Raw genomic sequence first — 14,566 nt, forward strand, 5'->3', positions numbered from 1 at the left:
GTGGGCCGACACACCTGTTTTCTGGAAATGCAGGCAGTGCCGAAACCTCCCCACCCCCAAAGGATGCAGCCTGTCAATCAGGCTGCTGCTCAAGTGTCATAGTGAGCGACGACGCAGGACCAGTTGTGCATATGTGTAGTCCTACTGCCATCAGAGATGTACACAAACCATTGGGTTGAATCAGGCCCACAGTTTGCAGACACAGTCTAGCTGCACACTGAGGCTTTAAGAATCTAGGACACTTAAATGTGTATTGCATTGTGTCTGCTTTTAAGTAAGCTAAATATATTGCTTTATTTTTAGGGTCATTCTGTGTTTTATTCCACAAAGGCCTATATTTTTGTCCAAAAACATTATTTTTATGGTACACCACCATGTGAAATGTAACAAAAAATAAAAGGCACAAAAAATGCCTGTCCAGTACCTTGACGTAGAGTGATTTTCTATCAGATACCATGTGGCAGAAAACTTCTCACTATTGAAGTCCCCGCTCTTTCCAGGAAATAATGTCTCAATGTCCTTGGATTGAACATTGGCCCTGCAACAATACAGACATGTACATTATAACTAACAATATGAACACAGGTGACATTTTTAACATAATAAGCAAAACAATTGTTATAGAAACATTTGAGGAAAAGCAATAATAAAAAGGTACAATTCACCTAGTTAGAAAGCTTTCCATGTAAACCTAAAATGTGGACAGCAGACTCTACCAATAACCAAAGTGTTACTGGTATTCACATATGCTCAAAAGATGGATGTGAGTTTAAATACTTAGTTTCCACTGAGAATGTTATTTTAAAGGAGCTCTTATTGAAAATCATTAAAAAGATACAAATTAATGGAGATGAACTAAAATATATTTGTCAAATTCTTTTTATAACCTATTTACAATGAACATGTTTTTTGGAATCTAGTCACTTTAACCCAATATCATTTAATTGTATAGCTTTAACATCCTCGAACATGGTAGCAGAGCACTCTACCCGTCTCATTTCTGCATTCTCCTGCAAACTTGATATTTCCTTGTTCTGTTTCTATAATTGATATCCAACTTCGCACTTCTATTCAGATGATACACACACACACATTTATCCGTCCTTAATCTCGCACCTGAAATCCAGTCTAAAGTCTATCTAGCAGCCAAACCCTACTGATTGGTGCTCAGTTGGTTCAAAATGCCTTCTCCTTCTCCACTTATATTCATATTTTGACTGACCTGATTCTTTTCCCTCTTTAATGCCGTCTAGATCTGCCCATTCCTCGGTTGCTCTATATCCAATATTCTAATTCATACCCTAATCCAGTGGTTCCTAAACTGGGTGCCGTGGCACCTTGGAGTGCCTCAGAGCGCTCACAGGGGTGTCACAAGTTGGTGGTCCAGGACAAAATCAAATTATTTAAGCTCCATGTGACTGGCAGCTATCAGGTCTAATTTTGCCCAACATAAAATATGTGCACAAACAGAATTGCAACCGTGACCATCACCATACAACTGAACCTAAGGATGATATATATGCACAATTTCAATAAGAAACTTTCGGTCTAGGGGTGCCGTGAAGACAATTCTGATACTCTAGGGCGCCGTGGTTCACAAAAGTTTGTGAACCACTGTCCTAATCTATGATGTTTGGATTACTGTACATACTACTATATCCATCTTCATACATTGCATTCTACTCAGATACTGGAACGAGAATTTATTAATTCTATGTTGTCCCAGATTGATCACAACACATGTTCTCCTTACATCCCTCTTCTAGAACACTTTCAAGTCTAGGATCAACTACAGTATGCTACTATGTACCTTTCTCACAATCCACTCATCTGATCCTCCATACATATCTGTTTTAAAACCAGACATGGCAAATACTGTGCACAGCCACCAAATGCACTTATTTAGTCATTTCATGCATCCCAACAAATTATACTTGTAAGACCTCGGATGAATGTACTGTGCTTTTTAAAGTTCTGTGTAAAGAACAATGCTATATAGAACACATAAGCGCATGCAGGGGGAGTTTCAGAGTACCTAGAAACCCCCCTGCCCGCTGATCCATCCATGCAGCTGACCAATTATTTTTTTTTTTCTTTAATGCTCAGGCTGGCTGTGTTTGTAAGTCAGTCAGGACTCAGGAGCGGGTCGCAATTGCGGATGTAGCTGAAGCCTCTATATGTTATCACTATACTAATTCCAAGGAAATACTACACTATGTATGCTTTCTCTTTTTATGAGCTCATATAAGCTCTTTATAAGGTGATGCAGCAGATGACATCTCACCCAACCACTCAATTTCTGGATTCTCAGACAAGCTTAAAAGTTTTTCTTTGTGGTACGCACAACTATTTTCTATGAGCACGATTTATCAATTTATCAGGAATACTACACTATTAGGCGCATGTCTTCTTATATATATATATAATGAATTTCATGACATTCCTCCCTTTCTATGAAGTTGTTCATTTTCTTATTCAGTCTGCTTGGTTATATATTATATATAAACCTGTAACTCCCCCTCAGTGTCCCTGCGCTCGCTCTCCCTGTAACTCCCCCCGGGGTGGGTAGTCTTTAATAAATGATGTTGGCCGGGTGAAGCACTCACCGTCTTATACTCCCGATGTCCCGATAGCCAATGCAGGTATTTGTCTGACTGGGTGCCGGGGGGGGAGGGGGATATACTGTATATATAATATAACACTTGAACTACACAATAAAGTGTATGCTGCAGGCTTATTCTAGTTACACTTTTTTCATAGGTTCTGTAACGAAGTATTTGGAACCCCCCCCCCCCCCTTTAAAAATCCTGCATTTGCCACTGTAACAAATATACAAACGTTCTTAAGTAATCATATGATCACTTTGATTAAAGTCATTGGCTAAGAATGTGGAGCAGACTTTTTCACAAATAATTATGTGCCTAGAAAGTGAATGATTAAGTTTATATCGAAAAATGAATAGTTCATTCTTATTATTAGTATAAACAAAGTCTAACATATAAACGTAAAATATGCCAGCGTAATCTAAAAATATTTAATTGTCAATGTATATAGAATTCAGACATCGTGGGCCAAATGTAATACGGTGAGAGTTTAGAAAATGAGAGAGAAAATGCTCAAATTTTTAAACTCAGCCAATGTAATAAAGTCACAGAACAGGCAAACTTGCATGTTTTTCAGACTCAAAAAAATTATCAAGATTTAAACTCTCATCCAGGTGTTTCCTGTATTGAAAATACAACTCGATCAATGTATTAGTGTGAGAGTTTTACTCACATTTTCTAAACTCTCACCCTATTACATTTGGCCCCAAGAGACTTTAAATACTGAACAAGCAACATTAAAAGTAACAAAAAATATAATTTAACTTAAAAATAAGTTGATTTTGGAAATGTAAATGTTAAGAATAAAGTATAGCCTACAATACTGAAAAAAGCTATTTATACACATTCAAACCTTTAAAGATCTAATTAGAATTGATCCTTTTACAATGGAAACATAACCTGAGAATACAAGTATGGACCTCCTGTATTCATAATCTTACTTTAGTAAGGAAATTAAATTGAGGCCTTACACACAGACCAGCAAACTCTAGCTTTTTCTGCTTCTCATGCTGTCTTGGGAATTGCAACAGGAGGAGAGTAACCTGGATTACAGTCTAGATCTGTCTGGCTGAGATCATACACAGGAGATCAGGCCTCCCACATATACATGTTTTCATAGCTCACTGCTGACATGTTCCTTGCTGAGAACTTTAACACTCAGCAAAGTACGGACACACTGCAAGGGGCGATTCTGATGGGACCTACTCAGCCAACTCATTTAATAAGTGAAGATAATCATCAAATACATTATTAACTTTTATCGCAAAGCTGGAACTCGCATTACAGATGAACAACTTTAATACCTTTACTTGGAAGTCAGAACAGTTCTTACTCAGCAAATCATTACTTACAGTCCCTACTCACTGACTGCAGCTGTATTTCTGTGCAAGCCGATTCCAGCAGTCATACACTTCTATGAATGTATTTAGTGCAACAAGTGGAAAGTGAGAGATACTTTATAACTTTAGAATATTTTACTGTACTCCTCAATTCATTTAATTAGAAACTCATTCATAAGATGTTTATTATATTTCCACCCTGAGTATTTTGTTTTGATGCACTTCATGTTAGCAAAATAATCCAGCTATTCTATCATTTCGAAAATTAATTCTAATGATGTTATATATGTATGGCATAACATACCCTAAAGTGGGGATTCCATTCATTGGGATGTACCGCCAAACACTGCAGTGATGTTTGGCTGTGCACATAGCCTCCATATATGGGAAGCTCAACATCACAACTCTCTCTGCACACCTCTAAGGGGTGCGAGGAAATAGAATCAATGCCGTTTGCTACAAGTGCCATTCTGGAACGCCACTTCACGGCCATCACTTTTCATTTTATTGGATTGTCCCCAAAGGATCTAAGGATCGAGGAGCTCTGTCACCATATGGCAACACAAGAGCCAGGCCGAGTGCTTTTATACAGGTTACAGACCTCCCATAGTTGTAAATAATTCACAAAAAAGAAAGTTTGTTATTCTATTAAATTGTCAGAATAAACTGTAGCATGGCATCAGAACTCATCATTATAAACAATGCACAGGAGCACGTTATATGAAAGAGTTATATATATATATATATATATATATATATATATGTCAGCCTCACTTGTGTCTGTTATGATAATAATGTTGGATTCTAATGTAAAAACTGGACTGGAGTGGAGTACTAGAACCATCCTATGGAGGAAGGTATGAATGTGGGATTCAGGCGAGTACTGAATGCAGCATCTTGTTATGTACCGCTTTCATTTCCATATGCTCTTCTGGCAGATTATCCCTTTTTTTTCCCCCACTGTGGACAGATCGGCTATACTGTATGTATTGTATGTTAAAAAAATTGTATGTGTTGACAATCTCTTCACAAACATGTTTTTATATATATATATATATATATATATATATATATATACATATATAATATATATATATATATATATATATATATATATATATATATTATAATACAGAATATCATAATGACGTTTATAAGATGCATGCTTTTGCAAGATAAAATCAACAACCAAAAGTGTGTAGTGCAATGGTTGTCACTGCAGTCCAGAGTTCATCTAGATGGTTAGCTGTTGCTAAGGATGAGTAAGCTATAAACATGTCAGCTGAAACGCAACAACAGCGATATTCGAGTCTTCCAACCACCGATTTCAGATAGAGAAGTATCAGGAATACAGTAAGTGGTCAATATTTGGAAAATAATTTTGAGTATCGATATCTTGAATGTGTAAGCAAAAAAGTTTTGTAAGGAATAGAAACATTTTCTATGCCAATTCTAGTCACTTCTCTTAGTTAATAATGTCTAAAACATTTGATAATCTCATTTTGTACTTGAAGAACGCTATGGTTCCAGGGCCAACATATGCAAAACATGATTCAGTGTTTTGGCAATTGGTACTGGAGTGAATCAGCATGTGTAGATTCTAGAACTTTAAATCACAAGGCTGTTAAGTTGTCAGTGCCTTATAAATCTTTACAAAAAGAACATGAAAACAAAATTAAGTTATATTTTAAAAACAATACAGAGGCCCTGACATTCTACATATGAAACAGGCGTCTTTGTTTTAACAGACTGGAAACTTTACAATACAAGGTTACTTATGAGATGGCACATGACAAATTTTTCTTCTGCTAACAAATTAATCAGTTATGTATGCCTTGTGTGAGTAAATAAATGAAAACACTTGTTAGAGATCAAATATTAATTCCTCTCTAGATGCTGTGCAGTCCTACTAGACCCCAAAACCCCAGAGGAAACAAATAACCTCTCTTAACCAAGTGAATATCATAGAGGTGTATAATAATGTCACTTTCCTTGGAAAAAAGGTATTTTTGTCAGTACTCTGGCAAAGATCTATCAGCATTTGACAAACTAATTAAATAAGAAACCATGAACGAATAGTAAAAGAGTTCTCTCCCTAAAAGCAAAACCTAAAAGGGCTATCTTACGTCACTTTAAATACAAGTATGTTGATTTTAAATGAAGTTATGTAAATGATCCAGTAGGTGGCAACGTCACACCAAGAAACAGCAAAACAAAATAGGGCCGTGGGAAGATTTTACTTAAGACAGTAAGTGGGTGGCTGGTGAATGACTTGGAACCTATTTTACATTTCAGTATTCATTTTTATTTAAGGGTCTAATGTCTGGTAATGACCCAATGCAGTATACAAAACAACAAACATCGCTTTGAGCTCTAACCACGCTGTGCAGAGGATTGCTTTAGAGTGAATCTCTATTATTTGGCAGCAGCAATATGTAAAAAAATAAAATAAAAAAAGCATGCGTGCTGGGGGTTTGCATGTCATTTATCAGTTGCAGCACACAGCTGTTCATGTATACACTATTTCCCAGAGCAACAGTGACGATTAGGAAAATCAAATGTAAAGTGAAATAGATATAAAGGCTTAAATGGCATTTCTACAGACATATATTAGAATATAATTATGGGACTTGCTAAACAGCATGGTGCATCATGCAAGGCTATACTGTAATATATTTGTCGTGCTTCTACTTCTGTTTACAAACAATTTATGTATCCTTCAATTGTCAGCACTAACAGGTAGGTTGCTTACAACCTATAATCTTTATTTGTTTATACAAATTCTCACTTACTTGCTATCCACTAATGTAGAGTGCTGTAGTATATATTATGGGCAGCACAGAGGCACAGTGATTAGCATTGCTGTCACACAGCAGTTGGGCCAACCAGAACCCTATCTGTATAGAGTTTGCATAAGTTTCGTACGAGTACTCTGGTTTTCCTCAACACTCCAAAGATACGAGTTGTGTATATTAAATAAGGAGACTGTACTTGTAAAAAATAAACCATACTGCATGAGTTAAAAGGGAGTGGGGGGAAAATGGACATTGGACTATCCCAAAACAGTTTTGCAAGTTTCACCCTCCTCACACAGATAGTTTGTGGTCACACAGTGTTCAAAGAAGTTGTGTTTCTCCCGTGCGTGCGTTGTAAAAATGCTAAGTTCAAATGTAGAGCAACGTGTTAACTCTGTATGTACAGGGCAGATTGTATGTCACGTGCATGTGTGTTTGAGTGTCACCAAAGATTTAGGGGTCTATGTAATAAGTCTTGGAGAGAGATAAAGTGGATGTAGATAAAGTACCAACCAACCACTCAGCTCCTGTCACTTTACAGGCTGTGTTTCAAAAATTACAGTTAGGAACTGATTGGCTGGTACTGTATCTCTCTCCAAGGCTTAGTACATAGACCCTATAGTGATGGTATTGAAGATGTCGAAGATGAATGTCCCGGAAGGTCTTGGACATCCAAAATAAATAAAAGTGTGGCAAGAAATGTAAGAAAATAGTTTGAATTGACCATCAACTCTGTATACGAGGCGCAACGATGCAGCGGCCAAAGCTTTTCTTTTCTATGTGCAGACTCCGTGAAGGACCCTTCCTCTCAGTGGTGCAATAGACTCTTACATTGTGCCAGAGTCTGTGTATGCGCAGGTCTGCGTGAACATTGCGCCGGCACCATGATCCCGGAGACTTCTCTACTGCAAATGCGCAAAACTCCAGAAAAATAGCCGTTAGGCCATTTTTCCCGTGATTTATTTTGCTGCTGCGCCAAAAGCGGGACTAAGGAGGGGTAAGTACTAAACATGGGTGCAGGGTGTGCGGCGAGGGCCCCCCTGGTGCCAGTGTGCATCACACACCATGCACCCATTATAGATATGCCAGTGCATCTGTATCTATGCGAGATTGTACCTATAAAAAACACTGCAGCATGTATATATAGTGGAGCCTTAATACCCTATATTTAGATTAGATAAGGATGAAAGAGGAGCATCTAATTACAACGAAAGAAGATTGGCTGTTACTGTAGAGTGTGAAAAAGCTTCATCATCCAATACAGCTCAATGTAAACTTTGGTTTTTGATAGAAAGATATGCAGACATTTAAAATACAAGTCAAAATAACCTAGTGCATGCTGGTCAATTTCCTGATAGTACTAATCTGTTGTACACACAGCCATAATGTTGAAGACACCATGTACATCTGTGTAAAAGCATGTGCTTTAATATACAAGTAACATTAAGACTTACAGTGGAGGTCAAGTATCAATGAATAATTCATAAGTTGTGATGACTGTTTTAAATTGGTTGCGGCTAACTTCCTTTTCAACTTACTGACCCTGACGCCATCATTTACTATCCATGTGAACATCTATGGCGAGCGAATCGGAGCAAGCCCCCATGCCTGAAGTGTGGTGAGCAAAGCGACCCCGCGAGGGTACAAGTTTCTACGGTTGGTGAACGAATAGTACATTTGAGACAAAATACCAGCATTTTCAGGGCATGGTACCGCACTTCTGTCCTCACTCGACGTCACGTCCGGTTCCATTCGCTGAAGGGGATGTATGCTCAACCATTTTGAAATGGACATAAAGGATAGATAAGTATTAGCAACAATGTAACAAGGACAAGCGTACAGTTTTACACTAGTTTTTCATATGCTTATTGCATACTGACTAGACCTGTTCACATGAGAGCATTTTTATATACCAAATCCAATAATTCGTCTCCTGATTCAACTTCTTCTATATCGCAGTACTAGAAAAGCTGTATAAAATAAATAAGGCTAGCAAGAGATTGCCTATAAGTAAGCATATAATATATTGTGCAAAGATAAAGATTGTATTAAAGATTGTACAAGGCACTATGTAATAAGATTTAAAATGTAGACCCTGGCACTGTAATGATGGAGTTGGTGAGGGTAAGGACGGGAGAGAACAGTCTGTAAAAATGAATAAAAAATAAATCATCATTAAATGGTGTTAAAACAGTGTAAAATAGCACAAATCTAGATTTTAAAACTTCAAATTAAAAATCAATTCAAAAGATAATTTTCTGATCTCAGAATTATATTTAAAAATGGTCTTTTATTTAAAAAGTAATTTGGCCTTTTGTATAATAAAGTTTTATCATCACTTTTTTTTGTAAACAAACAACTGATTTAGCAATTAATATAAAATAATTGCAGGCACACAGCAGTTCAAGAAGCAGAATGGCTTAAAAATAACTTTTTTTCCTTACTACAAAACATTTATATATATCAAAGCATGATGCCAATTTTACACTAATGCATAGCCATATTTTACTCTACTTTTTGCCTGCAGAACATTTAGATTGAAAGACACCTTGGAGTGACCAGTATAAAATGGCCTTTATGTCGGAAACTCGTTCACTTACAATTTGGATTATTCAAAATGGTAAGGAGATATATGTTATAGGAACAAGACATGAGAATTTCAAATTATACGTTCCTTTAGGATGCATTTAAATACACCCAATTTGGTGTTCCCCGTCACAAATGATCAGAGCGTTTTAGCATTTGCTTCTAACTCTAACAGAATAAGGTCACATGCACTCCATTTATTTATTTCTTCCTCAGCAGTCGCCAGTAAAACTAAACATCCTTAAGCTGTGGAGTTTTTGCCAAAAATGTTGCAGCAAGACATCCTTGGTTACAGACTAGTCACTATGCCACTACTTTTACAGAGTATATCTCTGAAGTATGTTAAGGTGCAACCATGAAAAATGTGTAATCGATCAGTATTTCTGAATTTTAACAGCACAAAAAAGTGATAAACTGTCTCTTTGATCACATAACTTAATTTTTTTTTTCACTGGTAAAATATTCACTATGCACTAGAGACATCTTACACACTTTCAACAAAGTCACTTACATAATAGACATCAAAACATTGTCACAAAATAGTCAAAATATGATATGAAAAATTAAATAAACCTACTGATGAAATGGTTATATATAAAATTAAAAAGGAATAGCTCTTAAGCAAATTAATTTAAAATTCATATAGAAAAGTAATGGGGTGCCCGGTAACTTTTGTTTTTGAACAAAATACAACGATTCTAAAATGTAATGCTCTGCACTGCAAAGAGTTAAAGGTTGAGATCCTCAGACTTGGGCCACCCAGCTAGTCTGCACATGCACTGTCCTACATTCCCAATGGATTTCCTATCAGTCAGCTTTGGGACATTTTGCATAAACATTCCCCTCAAAATGACTAAAGGTTCTTTTACCTTCCAGCAGGGCGTTTCCTTGGCTTTCATTTTAAGACATTCATCAGAAGAATATCTGTGTATTTGATTATGATCGCCTTGCTCGGGAGAAACCACACTTCTTTTCAAACTATTTTAGTTCATCAGTATCAAAGTAGAGAAGAAGGAAATAGATTTTCTGAAAGCACTCCCGTTTGGTTCAATGTAAGCAAAATCAAAAAAGGATTAAGAGTTTGTTTTATGTATACAATATGTTAAAAGTTATAAATACAGCTAGGGTAATCCGAGTCATGTCTTGGAATGAGGTGATTTTAAATTAGTTGTTTGCCAAGAATCTAATCAGTAATGTGCACAATCTGAGATTTTAACCAATATTGAACAGTTATTTATTCACAATGTGTGCTAAAATTATCCAATCTCATGTGTGCCACAATTATCCAATCTGACAAGATCAATGGAAGAAAATAAGAACATTTTGGCATTCAGGAGTAGGAAAAATTTTTGGAATGTCTCAATACTTTTTGATTTAATGAACAAATACAGGTAAAATTATAAGTAGCAGTAACAATAAAATTTAAAATAAAAAAACAAACACACAGAGAATTAACATGGCGACTACAAACAATGAGGAATAATCTAATCACAATAAAGAGTAGAGACCACTGTCGTAATTACAGTATGTTATGGAACAGAGGATATTGGGCAAAATGTAACCCTTAGTTTATTAAGTGTACTTCTTTTAATTAGCAGTATGGTGGCATGTGAAAGACCCTTGATGACTATCTGTCCAGATGCAGGATCATTTTCTGAGGAAATGCCATGTGGGGGAGGGAGATCGCAGATTAATGTTTAGCCATTAGGTCTGCCATCAAATTATCCAACAGTCGGATAATGGTAAAATTATGGGGTCTTATACATTCCGAGCTTGCCTTTCCCACCACAATAAGGTTGATGTGGGGAGTGTCAAACTTGAGTGACAGCATGCTCTGGACAGAGGGCCATAAAAACTGATTAGCATTTTCACAAGCCCATGTGCCAGCAGAAGATGTGTGACAGCCCAAGCAGGCAGAAAATACCATGCCAAAAGTCTGAAACTTTCTTCAATTCTTGGGAGCCAATCTGATATTGGGAATTGTTCTGTCTTCTTGCGTCTCCCAACAAACAGATTCATGTAATTGAGAATTCTGTTAATTTTTTTTCCTTTTTAGAAGGAAACCTATTTACCTAAGATTATCTTTGTATGTGGTATGGAATATAGATTGTAAACTCCACTGGAGCAAGGTCTGATGTGAATGCCCAAAGATTCTCTGCAGATTATGTGTGCGATATATAAATAACTGGTAAAAATAAAATAAATAATTTCACTTTCCAAACTAAACCCCAGTATCTACAAAGGGCAGGCATATTCAAAACAGTGAACGGTTAATAGGCATGAGCTACGGAGGATGGAAAAGAGCCAGCATGACATCAGCCTAAAGGTCTTTCATTTCAGGTACAGTAAGTACCAACATTTGTCAACATTGTAAATCGTTACTTATCACGACTGTATTAAAGGTTTAATCTATGAAGATGTTAAATCAGTTAATCAAAGATAAATGGAAAACAAATGGAAATTTTAATAAATGTGATTTTTTTTGTTCATCCCAAATTAGACTAAAATGTACATTAGTAAAACCTATATAAATTATAATTCTCCAAATATTGCATTAGTTACACTTGAATGATCCTTAATAAGTAAATCGGAGCCGCTGTGTGTTTTGAAACTAAAAAGCCATAATTTAAAGACTCATAGGGCATATCTTTTTTATATATACAGTAATGGGTCAAATATATTTGTCAATAATATTGTTTTGTTTCAGGATGTGTTGACCAATAATTAATATTGTTTCCAGTGCACGTACGGTACAGTAGTGTATATATTTTTAAACATAGGTCATTTACTTAAAGAGCAAATATTACAACAACCCATATTAAACAATCTGCATGCACGGATGCCACATACTGTAGCTCTGGGCTTGCAAGTTTAACTCTGATCAAGGAGCTATCTGTGTGGAGTCTGTACATTCTCCCAGTAATCTGAATTTCCTCCTAGTGCTACAGTTTCCTCCCACAAAGGGGTGCTGATAGGTTATGCACACCTCGGGCAGGGATTGATTTGAATGAATAACTATTCTCTATAAAGCACTCTGTAATATGTAGGCCCTATATAAATACCGGCTAGTAAATATAAGCAATGAGAGCAAAATGACAGCTTGTTTGTTATAGGTCTTTGCACATTTAAATTGCTGCACTCTGTTGGTCAGCAAATCCCAGTGTATCCTCTATACATAAATGTCACAATCTATAACTCATCTCCAAGTGGTATTTGCAATGCCTGAGCAAGGGCAGAAATGATCAGTATTCGTATTGTACAACGTATTGATGAAACACTGGTTAGAAATATTCATTAACAGGAATGAATATAAAACATCAACACATGACAAATAAAAATGATGTCAAGAGAAGGAGCAGCACCTTCACCACTCTCTGCCAGATGCTGTATACACAATATACAGTAATGTGCACAAACAAACTAGAACGTAAAATGGTTGGTAACAAATACAACTATTGAATAACAATTAAAAACATAAAGGGCTCTATTTATCACAATCTACATCATAGATGCGGATGGGTCTTGATAATATCGCCCAAATATCAAAAGGATGTTTCAAATATCGTATGCAGGGACAGAACTTTGTGAGAGCGCTGACCCTATGAATCCTCTCCGTATACTTTTCATGGTATTGTTAGCAAGAAATATCCTGACAGTGTGACTGCACATGCGTCGCCGGCTAGACGCAAACGCTTACTGAAGATGGCGAGATGATCACAGAGCTTTCCCGGATATTGTTTTACAATCAATATTTAGTAAATCTGAGCAGGTCACATTTCCCATTACATTCACATTTACGAAAACTGCTCCAAAAGCCATTTAATACATTAAGTGAAAATAAAATAATGTGAAAAAGGTTTTTTGTTTTTTTTTAGCAAAAAAAAAAAAAAAAGAATGAATGATAAATAGGTCTGTAAAAGTGGAAAACCATGTCCCTATGTTGTCAATTCACAATGCAAAAAATGACTGGGACACAAAACAATGTTTCCAAAACTATAAATCAAATTCTGAATGGAGACAAGTATTTGAAAATTGCTCATACTAGTAATAGAATTCAGTGTCAGTTTTCAGCATGCAGCAAACATATGAGCACAGAAATTGGCTATAGACTCACCAACAGTAACAGAAATGTGTAAGGTAAGTCAGCCTCTTGTGTGTGTATACTGTACCTTGCTGCAGCGAGTTATGTCATCACTCTGCACACTTTATGGAGATAACAAAGAGAAGTGGCATGCAGCCAGGACACTACATGCTGTACTTCAACATGTGATTCTTGTGTAAGACATATTACACAGCCAGCGGGATATAGATCTCAATTGGGCATATTGCTGCGGTCTGTCACACTCATGGCTCTCAACACAAATGATCAAAGATTAATTTAGCAATATTGTGCTAATAGTAGAAGTGAGCAGTAAGTGCAATAGTGTGTATTAGGTTTCCAATATCAGCCAAATCCCACTGTCGAGTAAGCAGAAGGCAAATAAAATATTTCATCAATGACCTCTCTTCCCCTAACTAAAAACAACATGGGTGACTGCAATAAGTAAGCAGTATTTACCTTTCGGCTGATATTCGTGGCACTGTTATGTTGTTATGATATAACAAGCAGCACGTATTGAAATGTAATGAGTACCATGAAAAGATAACTGTTGTGTACATCACATAAGCACAATTGTGGTCAGCCTTGTATCTTACCTGTCTATTTCTATACCCAATGGATTGGCTGGTCGTTGAGACAGTGGGGATATCGCTTTATTCCGATCTGTACGCAAATCGTAATAATTAATTTCTTCTACCCACACTGCTGACTGTTCCAGAATACCTACAAAAAAGTTAGCCATTAATATACTGTATGCTAGATATTATAATTTTACTACAAATTTATGTCTACATTTTCTGCCATCTAGAATGTATCCATTCTAAACAATGATAGCTCTTAACCAATCATGACAGTATCTAACAAGCCCCAACCCAAACATTGTTTTCCCCACTTCCTCCAAACACTAGTTTAATACGAATCTACGGGTAAATTTACTAAGCTGCGCCTTTCAAACCTGCGCTTTTTACAGCAGTTTCATCGCTGCATTTAAAGGGGCAACAATGTTAGCACCTTTAAAAAGAGTTGCTTAGTAACTGTACCCGCTAATACTGGGTTGGTTTTGTTTTGTCGACATTCATCATGTCAATATCTGATGAAATGACGACATGATTAGAATGCAAACAAAACATTCCTGGTGGTCCA

At 36.4% G+C, this 14,566-nt stretch overlaps 1 protein-coding gene across 1 annotated transcript in view; it reads right to left on the reverse strand.

The window, feature by feature from the left end:
• The window catches only part of EXOC2 (exocyst complex component 2), a 222,857-nt gene that overhangs the window by 179,271 nt on the left and 29,020 nt on the right, over positions 1 to 14,566 (reverse strand). The window contains exons 3-4 of the mRNA XM_088471721.1: positions 14,020 to 14,146; positions 425 to 538 (exon numbers count right to left, since the gene is read on the reverse strand). Of these exons, the coding sequence (XP_088327847.1) occupies positions 425 to 538; positions 14,020 to 14,146 (241 nt within the window). The remainder of the gene's footprint in view (positions 1 to 424; positions 539 to 14,019; positions 14,147 to 14,566) is intronic.

Source organism: Taudactylus pleione, unplaced genomic scaffold, assembly GCF_031769625.1.
Source record: "Taudactylus pleione unplaced genomic scaffold, aTauple2 ptg000116l, whole genome shotgun sequence".
In the NCBI taxonomy this organism is placed as follows: Eukaryota; Metazoa; Chordata; class Amphibia; order Anura; family Myobatrachidae; genus Taudactylus; species Taudactylus pleione.